This window comes from Ostrinia furnacalis, unplaced genomic scaffold, assembly GCF_004193835.3.
Source record: "Ostrinia furnacalis isolate ACB-3 unplaced genomic scaffold, ASM419383v2 OfSCF1629, whole genome shotgun sequence".
Classification (NCBI taxonomy): Eukaryota; Metazoa; Arthropoda; class Insecta; order Lepidoptera; family Crambidae; genus Ostrinia; species Ostrinia furnacalis.
Window position 1 is genome coordinate 281,034 of NW_021131868.1, and position 14,158 is coordinate 295,191.

General features: G+C 40.1%; 1 protein-coding gene across 1 annotated transcript; it reads right to left on the reverse strand.

Annotated features, from left to right (window-relative positions):
* Positions 1-1,288: 1,288 nt before the first annotated feature.
* On the reverse strand, positions 1,289-11,318 carry LOC114353134 (DNA replication licensing factor Mcm6-like). Its single transcript, XM_028304973.1, has 10 exons — positions 11,213-11,318; positions 10,722-10,770; positions 8,301-8,453; positions 7,565-7,718; positions 5,837-5,988; positions 4,738-4,925; positions 3,510-3,631; positions 2,985-3,110; positions 2,112-2,257; positions 1,289-1,479 (listed from the first exon to the last, which is right to left on the reverse strand). Exons 3-10 carry the CDS (start codon positions 8,409-8,411, stop codon positions 1,360-1,362), a joined length of 1,119 nt encoding a protein of 372 aa, XP_028160774.1. The 5' UTR covers positions 8,412-8,453; positions 10,722-10,770; positions 11,213-11,318; the 3' UTR covers positions 1,289-1,359.
* Positions 11,319-14,158: the final 2,840 nt, after the last annotated feature.

Here is a 14,158-nt window from a genome sequence, read left to right on the forward strand (position 1 = left end):
TTAGCCTGTGCCTCAGTGATATCATGCGTTGCGCTTTTTTGAACAGTAGGATGCTCCACGACTACACAGCACTGTGCCATACTCGAGCCCCATATAGGACCATATAACGCGCGACGCAAAAGTATAGTCAGCGACTCAGTGCAGCCGGGCCTCCGAGATTAGGCATCAACCGGCTTAGTGCGCCGGCGGTAGCCAAAAGCTTAGGGGTGAGACGATTCAAGTGGCCGTCAAATGACCACTGTCCAACTAACTACAATCCGAGGTACCTACCGCAAAGATTTTCCGACTGTAATATGTTGTGTATGTTCCCCCTACAACTAGGTGGGACCCTGCTGGCAGAGCGTTCCTATTAACTATTCTGTAACCACCTATTTATGGCAAATAAATTATTAGTATTATTCCTCTTTATAATATTAGTATACATACATAACTTGCTGTTCCAAATTTTCGTCATTCGTTTTCGTTTCATCGCTAAAAATAACTTAATTTTATTTTTCATTACGTCTGAAATAGAATTTGTAGTAAAAATAGACTGTAATGAAAAATAACAATAAAATATTTTAATTACCACGTGATCGCAAAATCTACCACCAAGATTTTGCGGATACACTATAAAAGTCCAGCTACCTGTCAAAGATCAACGTACGCGTGACACATGTCAGCAGAGCACCGAGCGACGTGACCTCACTCTGGAACGCCTCGAGGCGGACTGAATTTGAACGATTCGTGCGCGGCGATTTATAGTAGTTTTCAAATACTCATAGAAAAAAAATTACAATGAATTATTTTAAATTTCAAAGTAAATATTTTAGATAAGATATTCTTCTATTATATTAAGCTATTTTTGTGTTGAATAAAGGAAGAATATTGGTGAAAAAATCACTTTGATTTTTGGGTATTTCACGTTCTTTTAATTTGTGATTTCTTATTGTAAAATGCTTAAATCTAAAAATTTTCTCAGATAACTATTTGCCCAAGGATCTATGCTATAGGATATAAATGTTTGTTAAATCGTTTTCACAGTATTTTTATAAAAATTTCAGCTTGTAAACTGACGCTAAAGTGGAAATTTACAAAACCTGTGTGGACTTATCTTGATAGAATTCTTAAATACTAAACTAATCGCAATATTTTCTCAATTAACTATTTAGACGACGAAATTGCCTAACTATTTATGCCTATAACATATTTGTAGTATTACTGGTTAATGATTGTAACGAGTTGAAAAAGTACTGTTTTTGCGCCAAACGGCTTAAACGCTCTTAAGTAGAAAAATAAAACTAAAAAGTAAGAAACATCCAAATTGTATTCAAAAAGTTTCGCTTATGCCTAACACCCGTGACGTCACAGCTGCACAGTTCACGTGTCGACCACATAGTTGGGGTGTACCACGAGCAGCGGGTCGTCTTCTAACTCCTGGTCCGCGGACTTCTGCGTGGCCTTCAGACCCGTCGTGGACAGAGGAATTATCACTTGGTCCTGTGAAACAGAGAGTAGTGTGAAATAATGTCAAGGTAACTCGATCGTTTTCTTTTGTCAGGCCAGAGCTGAAAATCAGTGTTCTGTTCTTTTTTAGAGCAGTGTTCTTACACTGAGCTCTCTGCTTTTTTGCATCGCTGTGGCACACTTGCAACTTAGCGCAGGATGTTCCTTTTATATTGCTTGTAATGTCACTATTTTTTATACTACTTCTGTATTTGTTACACTTTTAAACTTTTTGCTTATTGTGTGTCAATGTGGTTATGCAAATAAACCTCAGTTCTACAAGCTATGTAGTCAGTGTAAAATATACTTACGAGCAAAAGTATGGAATCACCCAATTCCTAGTATCAAGTTAAAGTTTGTAATGTAACCTTTAAACTGGTAACATTTTTAATTTAAACTTCATAGTTGTTTAGCTACAAAGATTACTTAAAACGAATGGGGTGATTCCTTACTTTTGCTCGCGAGTGTAGTTCGTGACATCCATAGTGGCCAAAAAAGTTGATAACACAACCTTGCGAATGTTTTGGCTACTATGGGTGTCACAAACTGTTTTACCCTGACTGTACATTATGTGCCCCGCCCACATGTAAAGTAAATAAGTATTAGTTAACATAATATACACTCACGTGGTACATAAGACGGTCGATGACCTTCTCGACGAGCGTCTTCCTCTGCAATAACTCGCTCTCGCTCTCGATGTGTCCGCGCGCTACCAGCTGTTCCAGATACCAGCTGACCACGGCACTCTTACGCATGCCCGCGCTTTCTTCACCTGTATTGACATAGAAATAAGGTTTCAATTAGACTGGGTTGCGATTCCGTAAATGTAGATAAAGCCTGGTCCGTGAGCACGTAGAATTTTGTCCAATGACCCCAAGCTACCAGGCTTTAGTTTCATCCACGAAGACGCACCCCACCATTCTTCCGCTAATGTTTGAGTGTTATCAGTACACGCTAAATTATCCATGAGAGCACACCTCAGATCATAGAATTCTCTTTCTATGATCTGAGGAGCACACGCACAATACAATAATGACACTCGGATAGCTCGGATCAAACTCCCCGCACCCCGCGCTTCCCTGGATCAAAAATTGGTGGGGCGCGTCTTCGTGGAAGAAACGATCTATACCTCCGCTATTTGTCCGTTAGCGGGCTTCAATCACATGGAAAGTAAAAGTTACTTGACTGACAGAATGTCAATTATTATTACTAATGTGTGTAATTTAATAAATAGGCAACAATTTAATAATTCACATTTATTTATCTAGAACAAGATGTTTCCCAAGACTTTTCATTGAACCCACAACTCTTTATAGTTAATTGGTCGGCAAGCTAAAAAGTTCGATGGTTGAAGTCTCATTTGTAGCAATCAATAAGTAAAAAATCTTATCAAAATTAGTTTTCTTTTATAAAATCTCTGTTTTTGAACCTTCAAACAAAGCAATAAAGTTCAAAATATATTGGGAAATATATTCCCACCACTTCAAAGTGCTACCCACCTCTAGTCTCAGCTTCCGCCTCTTCCTTCCTCATGAACACGACCAGCATGTCACTGAGGGATTTGTAGTCTTCGAAGGACAGCGTCAGTTTCTGTTTGGGAGCGGAGTCTCCGTTCACGTGGCCGTCTGAAGGAAATATTAGCAAAATGTCAGAAAGCAGTGGAAAGAAGGTTAAAAACATTTTAGCTCTAGTAAACAAAGGACGTTCATACGCTCCATTGAACATAGACCATGGATAATGGTCTAAAATAAAAGTAAAAATAGAGACCTTCACTTATGACTTCCAGATGGCCAGCCTTTCCTTTCCCGCGACCTTTATAGGTGTCGGCTCTAGGTTCTACATTATTAATTGCATATTTAAAAAAATACTTTTATTAATAATATCCTTTTTCGCCTGCATGAGTGGACGCATGAGTATGCTGAAGTATGTAAGCATGATTTTTTTATCTGACTAATCATTCTTCCATGTGTAAATTGAGCATTTTATTATTCTAAAGAGGTTTTTTTTAATAAGCTCCCACTTACTAGTATCCGCAGTGCCGTTGGGCACGTCTTGGTCGACGTCCATCGTCGGCTCCAGTTGAGGCTCTTCTTCGTCCAAATGGATGTCAGGTTGCTCCACGCGAATGATCGATTTGTTCAGCAATCTGTGAAAAGTAAATTAAATGTTATTAATATGCCGATCACAGGTATAGCTGTAGCTGGTCTGAGTAACAGTGTTTACGGCTACGTGGCATAATGTTGCCGCATACACAATCGATAGTGTTGTATCGATAATCCAGGTGATTGTGTAACTTGTATCCATGTACTGCTGTGACTAATTAATAATCGAATTATGTTGCTGTCGCGCTCGCACACTCATTGCGGCCGCCCGTCGCACAGTCGCGACAGCAATATAATTACGCGCGAGCGATAAGGATGGGTAGCTTGGGGGTCATTGGACGAAATTCTCCGTGCTCGGCGACCGGGCTATAATCACCTGTAGGCCTCGTGCACGTGGTGCGGCGCCACGTGGCCGCTGCAGTGCATCTTGGCCATGGCCTCGGCGAGGCGCAGCATGGACTCGAGCTGGCGCACGGTGATGCGCCACGAGCCGCCGCCGGACGCGCCGCTGCCGTCGCGCCCGCGGAGCACCGTGTAGTATTGCACGAGGAGCTCGCGCATGTAACCGGCTTGGGTGGCCGAGTCTGATGTCTATGCGAGGTAGTGTTGCCGCGTAATCGATACTGTATCGATTATTAACCGACTTCAAGAAAAGGAGGAGGTACTCAATTCAGGATCGTGGACTACAACTGCCTCTTGCGGTCCTATGGGTACCTTTCGGTTTCACCAATCGATGTCACTAAACCATGACTATTCACTCTATTAGGATGTAACTTACTAACTGGTTTGGGTGTCCGTATCTACCGCTGTCTACGTAACTAATCGATAGTGTCTGTTTATCGATAATCCAGATGAGTGTGTAACTTGTATCCGTGTACTGCTGTGTCTAAGTAAATTTAGTGTTTCCGCATATGGATTATGGGCATAATCTACTAAAGCCGGGTCGCCGAGCACGTAGAATTTCGTCCAATGACCCCAAGCTACCCATCCTTATCGCTCGCGCGTAATTATTGCTGTCGCGACTGTGCGACGAGCGGCCGCAGTGAGTGTGCGAGCGCGACAGCAATATAATTACGCGCGAGCGATAAGGCTGGGTAGCTTGGGGTCATTGGACGAAATTGTACGTGCTCGGCGACCGGGCTATAATCACCTGTAGGCCTCGTGCACGTGCTGCGGCGCCACGTGTCCGCTGCAGTGCATCTTGGCCATGGCCTCGGCGAGGCGCAGCATGGACTCGAGCTGGCGCACGGTGATGCGCCACGAGCCGCCGCCGGACGCGCCGCTGCCGTCGCGCCCGCGGAGCACCGTGTAGTATTCCACTAGGAGCTTGCCGGCTTCCTGTGGAATATGAAATGTTTTAATAATAGTGCTGTAGGCCTTAGAGCCGGCCTTAGGCCGATGGAGCAAGGTTCTGGAGTGGAGGCCGCGTACCGGTAAACGCAGCGTGGGACGTCCACCCACAAGGTGGACCGACGACATCGTAAAGGTAGCAGGAAGGCGCTGGACGCAGGCCGCTACCAACCAGGCAACATGGAAAGCATTGGGAGAGGCCTATGTTCAGCAGTGGACGTCCTATGGCTCATAATATGATGATGATGATGATGATACAGACTCACAGTATGGCGAAATACGAAATACTGTTGCGTTAAATACCTATTTATTTTAGTACAAACGTAGTACTTACAAAAGTACTACGTTTACAAATACAAGGTGGAAATGATAAGTGATCTCTCTCGATTATTTCTAAACTATACAAGATACAAAAAAAAACTGGCTACTGATCCTGAATTGCTCTATTAAACGGTATCAATAATAGGTTACAGAATAAACTGGATCTTCCCGAAAATTCAATGATTTCAGCTTCCATACTAAATGTATGCCAGCCACACAAGCGGCTTTTATAGGCCTATCTGTGTCCGTTTGATGTGCTGACGATAGAACTAGACTTACTAAAATATATTGACGACTTCCTTATTACAACGATTGTCGATACCAAATCTTAATGACAATATAGATTTCGTTTTTATTTAGATTAGAATTTCTATGGTGCAAACAAGTACACTATGCGAGAAATTGGCCGAGACGTAATAGTGTAAACACCATTTCGGTTATTTTCTCCTTCGACCACTAGTGCATCGCCCATACTTTGGTGTGCAATCTAGCGCTTCGTCTAGGTAAATTTTCCGCATAGTGTACTTGCGCCACTAAAGGTTACCTCTCTTGAAATCAACTTTCATTAAAGGTATTACCTCAGTAATGATGGGTTTGAAGGACCTCGCGAAAGCGATGTACCGGAGCAGATCTTCTCTGGTATACACGCAGTCATAAGTTTCTTCTTTGTTGCAGTGCAGATCGACGATTTTGCGGGCGATTGCGTAGTCCACCATCTCACTGCTTTCATCTACGTATAAAGTGTAACCATTAGATATGATAACACCGGTCAACAAAAAAAAACAATTTTTTTTGCGCATGGATTTTACTTATTATATTCTGATTATATAAGCAAATTTATATAAAAAAGTGCGATTACAAATCGAATATATTTGCTTTTTAAGAAGTTATAGCGATTTGAATTTTCCATCTTCATAGTAGAATGTCTCTAAAGATGCACGTCCCATTCTCATTGAGATATATTTATAAATAATTATGGGGGCTTATTCGCAAGAACAAGGGGCACGCTTTCATCAAAATATAGTGAGATTTGAGAGACGACGTTACCAAGGCCAGTATACTGAAAGCATGATAGGGTTAGATTTTTATGCGAAAAATCTTCTATGGAACATGACAGGAAATTAGAACTTTTCATTTTTAATAAATATTTGGACTCTATTTTAAATTTTCTCTTGTGAGAATTAATCTTAAATGGATGTTTGGTATGTTTTAATAATTAGAAAGAATGAAAGAAAGAAAGAAAAAAATATATTTGGCAACCAATTGAATCATCTCTATGTTCACGTTTCATACATTCATTGATATGAATTTTTCAATTTTTTACACATAAAAGCAAATTCAGAACAATTTTTTGTTGTTATTTTTATTTCTAGGTCATAAAGCAATAAAAATAAGCTATGCATAACCCGTGCGCAAAAATGCTGTAGACAGTTGTAATGAGAGAGGGGGCCTGTTCCCACTTACTACCCGTTCACGCTAAGTTTGCCGGTCTGTGGAACGCGCGCCCCCTCCCCCAACCGCGATTAAACGCAATTAGTTAGTGATTAAACGCAATTAAGTGTCTTATTTTACGCAGATACACAATTTTTATCAATATTAATAAATAAAAAATATTTTCAATATAGTTTTCTATAAGTTATAGACGCTTTCCTTCGAGTGACGTCATATCGCCAGCGGCAAACTTATCGCGAACGGATAGTAGCTGTGTTTATCTAAAGAAAGGGATATGCCAGTTCCAGTACAATTTGAAACCAGGGTCGTCAGTATACTACAATTTACCTGTACGACACTTTTCACATTTAATCGTGTTCGTCTAGCTTAGACCGCTTTCACATTAGGGCGTCAGAAGCGTCATAGCAGCGTTTTTATAGTGTGAAGGCAGGCATCCGCGACAGCAAACCTACACAGTGTCAGCCCAAAACTCTGCTACAAGAGTGGCGTCGTCAGCAGCATTCATTAAATCTTCCTGCGTGCAGTTGTTTGGGCAAGCAGGACACGACATTATGTGCTTCATCGACTGGGGAACACAACCACACTTGCACTCCAAGTTCTGGTCGCGAGAGCGACCTTTGCCAGACCGTCGGTCCACATAGCTGGAGGCCTGCCCACACTACATCTTCCAGTCCGTGGTCGCCACTCGAGAACTTTTCTGCCCCAACGGCCATCGTCTCTACGAGCTATGTGCCCCGCCCACTGCCACTTGATTTTAGCAATTCTGTGAGCTATGTCGGTCACTTTGGTTCTCCTCATTTCTGTCACCTGTACTGTACCTAATAGGTAAAAAAAATATGTCGTAGAAAGCTCACCAATCAATATAAAGAACAAGTCGAACCGCGACATAATAGGGGCAGATAAGGCCACGTTCTGTTGCAGCGACTTGGCGCGGTCGTAGCGCCCGCCGATAGGGTTGGCGGCCGCTAGGATCGACGTGCGAGCGTTGAGTGTTGCTCGGACTCCCGCCTGGGAAATAATTATTTAGCATTTAGAGTATATATTTTATTTTATAAGGAAAAAACAGTATGAAAAACCAGGTAGACAAACAATTAAATAACTCCTCCTATCTTCTTCTGATTAATTTCGTTGAGGGTCCAATGACAGTTTAACTTTCTCCCGGGACAAACTTGACCTTCATTGGTTGAGTTTTTAAGGCGGTCAAGCTGTAAGGTCCTGGCGAAATAGAAGTTACAGCGGTGGGAACGAGAGATGGAAATAGTCCCTTATTAAACAATTTAATAAACTTGTCACCATTAATATGTTTTCACATATGCTTGTTTAATGATCTCTCTTGCGGTCCACGAGTCCGCTCCAAAATTGACTAAGCTTAGTTTATTGTAATGTGTAGTTTTGTGTTTTAGCCATTTACTTGCAACCTATTTTACATAATGTTACGGAAAGTGGGTCAGTTTAAGTTCTGTTTGAGTCTATTTATTATACGACATTTGCGAAATTGTCGGTTTCTATTGTTATGGGGACTGTAGGTAGAGTATTGTGGAATACAGAAGTAGACTGGTAGATACCGTAAAGTAGTGAAGGAATACTGACCTTGGCGAGCGAGATGGTCTGCTGCTCCATGGCCTCGTGGATGGCCACCTGGTCGGACGGGTCCATCTTGTCGAACTCGTCGATGCAGCACACGCCGTTGTCTGCCAACATCAAAGCGCCCGCTTCTATCACGAAGTCGAAGGATTCTTCGTCCTGTGGTAATTAAAAACCAGGGTTCATTTATTTTTTTAAAAGATCATCAACAAGTTTACACTAATCTAAAGCCCGGTCCGTGAGCACGTAGAATTTTGTCGATTGAGTTGAATGTGCGAGCGCGACAGCAACATAATTACGCGCGAGCGATAAAGATGGGTAGCTAGAGGTCATTTCTTTTAATAAAACTTGAAAATAAGCAAAACTAATAATAATTGTGAACTAATCATGAAAATATCTCTACAATTAAAGAAGTTACAGGGCCCCAAAGTTGCGCATAGCAAATATTTCGCGCTATTTGATCGGTGACGTCACGGCACTCATTCGAAGTACAAACAGTGAATCACTCTGGTCCAGTGTTGTTGACAGATCCATTTTTTTTAAATCTAGTAGTTTTTAATTTTCAAGCCAGGGTCACTCGAGTTTCGGTAAAAACACGAGTTTCGGTTTAGTTTCGTTTTCGGCGGCAAACTTGCCGAAACTACGACCGAAACCGAATGTGCATTCGGGAGTTTCCGCGCTGTTATCGGTCATGTTCAGCGCGTTGAATGAGTGAACAAATCCGATCAGAGCCAATGTCGTGATTCGCTCGCTTGTTTGTTTGCTATTAGTTTTGTTTTGTTGTGGTGGCGAGTTTTCGAGTGATTTATTTTGAATTTAGTCAGTTTTATCTCGTTTTATGTCGTTATAACATAAGAGCGGGTGTAAACATAAAAAAAAATTCAATATGACTGATAAAAGTATAATAAAGTTTAATCTAACCTATAATATTTTTTTGGTTCGCAAATGCTATACGTAAACAAACATTAGTTAAGTAGCTAGTAATGACTATAGTGCATTTCATGGTGATAATATTATTGATTCAGAGTTTCAAAGTTCATTTTAGTATTTATCACCAAGGTATCCAAGTGGCAAGTACCTACATTAGATACTAACTTACGTACTACCAATTTTGTTTTGAGAAATTATTAAGGTAAAAGACCCGACAATGGGACGGGTTATGTAGATGTCCTGAATATTGCGAGTAATTAAAAAAAATCTAGACTATAAATCCTTCTTTTTCTTTTTTAATACATAATTTGATACCTTTTAGAGTAAAAAGGCACTTTATAAGTTCAATTTTAATGCAATTCAAAAAGAGAAATCAATAAATACTGACTGATTATAATAACGTTTTCTTAATTTTTCCCTCAAAATATGAGCCTTGTAAGGAAGTTTCGGTTTCGGCCGAAATAGACACCGTTGCCGAAATTCGTTTTCGGTTTCGGTTTCGGTCGTAAAACTAGTTTCGGTCGGACACTAATTTTTATCGACAAAAAAGAGGTCAAAATTTTTATGAGATTTATTTTTTATTTTTTATAGAATTTTTTTTCTTCCAATAACTTATTGTAAAGAAAACTTAATAACTTTTAAACTAAGCTGTATATCCTGATAAAATAAAAACAGTAATAATGCTTAATAACAGGCGATACTAAAAAAATACATAAAATACCCAGAAAATGGCAACAAATAATAAAAATTGAGACTTTTTAAAAAACAATCTGCTTAAAAATTCGTATTTTTTTGGTTATTTGATAAATTTATCAAAAAAATGCCCCTATAACAGGTGGTTTTTATTACTTATCTAGAGCCATTTTCAGTTTCGTTGTTAACGAAGCGTTGAATGGCGCGCCTGGAGAGGCTTAGTTCAAACAATCATTGCAAACGTTGTGATAGGGATAGTAGAGACATGCGATTTTTGGTTTTACGAAGATAATACGATAAAAAAAAATAAAAAGTAATAAAAACCACCGGTTATAGGGGCATTTTTTGGAGAAATTTATCAAATAACCAAAAAAACACGAATTTTTAAGCAGATTTTTTTCAAAAAGTATCATTTTTTATTATTTGTTGGCCTTTTTTGTGTATTTTATGTATTTTTTTGTATCGCCTGTTATTTAGCATTAGTACTGTTTTTATTTTATCAGGATATACCGATTAGTTTAAAAGTTATTACGTTTTCTTTACAATAAGTAATTGGAAGAAAAAAATTCTATAAAAAATTTAAAAAAAATCTCAAAAAAATTTTGACCTCTTTTTTGTCGATAAAAATAGGTCTAGTTTCATCTATTTTCATATGTACACTTTAACGTGACTCACACTGTATAGTGTCATTCTCCTTTATAGGCCTTCTAGCTTCAGGGGGTGCAAATCCCTGCCCTTGTAGATGACCTTCTTTTGTATTTTTATACGCCTACTTTTGTACGCCCGTGGTGGTCTTTTAATTACCTTCACAACAGCTGCAGTAAGACCAGCAGCAGATGATGCTTTCCCGCTGGTATAGACAGCCCGCGGCGTGATCTCACTCACTTGCTTGAGTAGTTGTGACTTGGCCGTGCTGGGGTCGCCTTCGTAATAACTAATTCTACGATTGATACGGCATTCGATTCCTCAGTTGGCGCCACTGTATAGTTTATATTTGTCTGACGTGTTGTGTCGTGACGCATCAGAACGGAGTCGGTTTCATACATTCAGTATGCGACACGTCAGAATCAGAAGTTATCACAACAAACATCGCCATATTCGCAATTATACTCGTCAGGTTGACACCAGTCCTGTTAGTAACCAGTGGCGCTACGAGCCCAAACACGGTGGGCCTTACCACAAAAAAGTTAAACGCGCGTTGAACACTATTTTAAATCGATGTTTAGTAAGGGGGGGGGGGGGGGGGGTAGTTTANGGCAGCAGTAAGACCGGCAGCAGATGATGCTTTCCCGCTGGTATAGACAGCCCGCGGCGTAATCTCGCTCACTTGCTTGAGTAGTTGTGACTTGGCCGTACTGGGGTCACCCACTATGCATACGTTGATGTCGCCTCGGAGGGTTGTGCCTGGTGAAAGATGTAGAAGGGTGAGCGAAAATTAGCTTTATGGTGTACTTTCCGCCCGCGGCTTCGCCCGCGTGGAATTTTGTCTGTCACAGAAAAACTTTATCGCGCGCGTCCCTGTTTCAAAAACCGGGATAAAAACTATCCTATGTTCTTTCCCGGGACTCAAACTATCTCTATGCCAAATTTCATCAAAATCGGTTGCGAGGTTTAAGCGGGAAAGCGTAACAGACAGACAGACAGACAGAGTTACTTTCGCATTTATAATATTAGTTGGGATGGGATGTAGGAAGTATCAGTGTTGTTGTGCTTAAAAAATTGAGAATTGAATAGGTAAGTGAAATTATCGCGTCGTAAGTAGCTTAACGGCCTGGTTCAGACTACAATAATAATCGCGCGGTTGCTGATGGGCAGAAGCAGCTGAATGCATTCTCATACATTTGATTGAGAACATTACAGTTACCGTCAAAGGTGCCTCGCCAATGAGATCTATCCAGAAACCGCGCGTGTTTGACCATGGTCAATAAACCCTTGTGTTTATTTGGTGCAGGCCCATAGTGTCTCAAAATACATTGAAATGGCACAAGCAAGTTATCTATTTGACACAAATGAATGAAGCGTATTAATGAACGTAATTTTCATTCATTAATCCTTCAAGGCCCGCGAATCTAGACACAATAGATAACAACTGTCTACAGCATTTTTGCGCACGGGTTATGCATAGCTTATTTTTATTGCTTTATGACCTAGAAATAAGAATAACAACAAAAAATTGTTCTGAATTTGCTTTTATGTGTAAAAAATAGAAAAATTCATATCAATGAATGTATGAAACGTGAACATAGAGATGATTTAATTGGTTGCCAAATATATTTTTTTCTTTCTTTCTTTCATTCTTTCTAATTATTAAAACATACCAAACATCCATTTAAGATTAATTCTCACAAGAGAAAATTTAAAATAGTCCAAATATTTATTAAAAATGAAAAGTTCTAATTTCCTGTCATGTTCCATAGAAGNTTTTGTTGCAGTTGCGTTTCACCGTCTGTTCTGGGCCTAACGCCTCTGAGATTAACTAAGCTGTTTTTTTATTTTTAACAGTAATAATTTAATAAACAATGGCATGGTTTATCCCAGCCCTGGATAGCTTTGCAGCTTGAACATTTCGTTACCTTCTTATTTGTGTAACTTATCAAAATCATGTGATGTAAAAGCTCGCTATAATCATTTCAGCCATAGGACGTCCACTGCTGAACATAGGCCTCCCCCAATGCTTTCCATGTTGATCGATTGGTAGCGGCCTGCGTCCAGCGCTTCCCTGCTACCTTTACGATGCCGTCAGTCCACCTTATAGGTGTTTTCCGGTACACGGCCTCCACTCCAGAACCTTGCTGCCCCATCGGCTATCAGTTCTGCGTACTATGTGCCCTGCCCAGCCCATTGCCACTTCAGCTTGCTAATCCGTCGATTGCTATTCAGCTCGCTCTAATTGATATTTTTTTCTTGTCCTAGGTAGCACTCAATAATCTTTAAAAGATTGTTGTTGATAAGCGCATTTAACTCAACAAGCAACGCCTGGACCAATTTTACCAAATGTTCGTTGAAGTCCAAGGATGGTTTTTACGGCGAGGATAAGTCTAATAATTTCCGGGAAAACTCAAAAAACAGCCCTTTTCTTTTTCACATACAAACGTTTTCTAACTAAAATGTAGAGTCAATTTGAAGATAGAACGAAGTCTGTCGGGTCCGCTAGATTTTCATAATTTTCCGTGCGTATTTAATAGGCTATAATAAAATTTAGAAATGTAATGATCATTTAGATTTCAGAACATTAACTTCTGGCTATTACAGAACCTATAAAGACTATTTTAATTACCTCGCGACAACCTTAGCCCCGGCCGTAGAAAGCCGTCCCGCTCGAAGCCGGTCGCGTGCGCTATCGCTCCATATCTGAAGGGCTCCCGAGTAGGGTTGCTACGTCTTTGTGCTTCATTTGGCCGGACATTTTACCCTAAAAGCCGGACATGCATTAGTGTCAGTTCATAAGTGAGTACTATCATCATCGGTTACTATCCAACATCCTGATGCGTGCGCTTATATGATTCTGTGGCTTGACTTTCGCCTGGCGCGGCAGCCAAATAAAAAGCCTAACAAAAGCCGGACAAGCCGGACAAGGCAATATTTGGCCGGACAAGTCCCTAAAAAGCCAAAAATGTCCGGCTAAAGCCGGACGCCTGGCAACCCTACTCCCGAGAAATCATCCGGCGTTTTTGCCATTACATTTCCTAGGATTCGCAATTACAAGCCATAGTTTAGATAAGGGAAATTGTAGCTTTGTTCAGTGATAGAGTAACGAACGATTGGAGGCGTTTGTTTGAGAGATAAGTCTGAGAAGTCGTAGTCTAGCATAGACACAAGTTTAATAGATTTGGAGAAGCAAACGATATAGATGAGGACCATTTGAAATTATTTATTGTTTTTGTTGGTTCCGGTGAAATTCCTAGAGAGATTCGAAGTCAAACTATTTAATTTGACTATTTTAAGTGCGACTATGTTTCAGGTAAGGAGTTTTACGCGGAAGATTTCTGTTGAAAACATTCAAATTGATTAAACCACTTGTCTAGGTTTAAATTAGACGTCAATATGTAGGTGAATTGCTTGACAACGGTTATCAAAGGCTATCAATAAAATTGTTTGTATACTTTTTGAACCGTTTTATGGTTTTATACTTAAAGGAAATGAAATGAAAGGCACAAGTATTTAATTGTATTTATTCAATTTAATCTAAAAATACTTTCAAGATTTTTAACATCAATCAGGTACAAATTCAAATTAATATC

Bases quoted from the DNA above. Each gene is read 5' to 3' on its own strand.
- LOC114353134 (XM_028304973.1), bottom strand. From the start codon at position 8,411: ATGTTGGCAGACAACGGCGTGTGCTGCATCGACGAGTTCGACAAGATG. The intron at 3,632-4,737 runs GTGATTATAGCC...TACTTTTCACAG, and splicing joins CACGTGCACGAGGCCTACAG to ATTGCTGAACAAATCGATCA. The intron at 3,111-3,509 runs GTAAGTGGGAGC...TATTTCCTTCAG, and splicing joins CAACGGCACTGCGGATACTA to ACGGCCACGTGAACGGAGAC.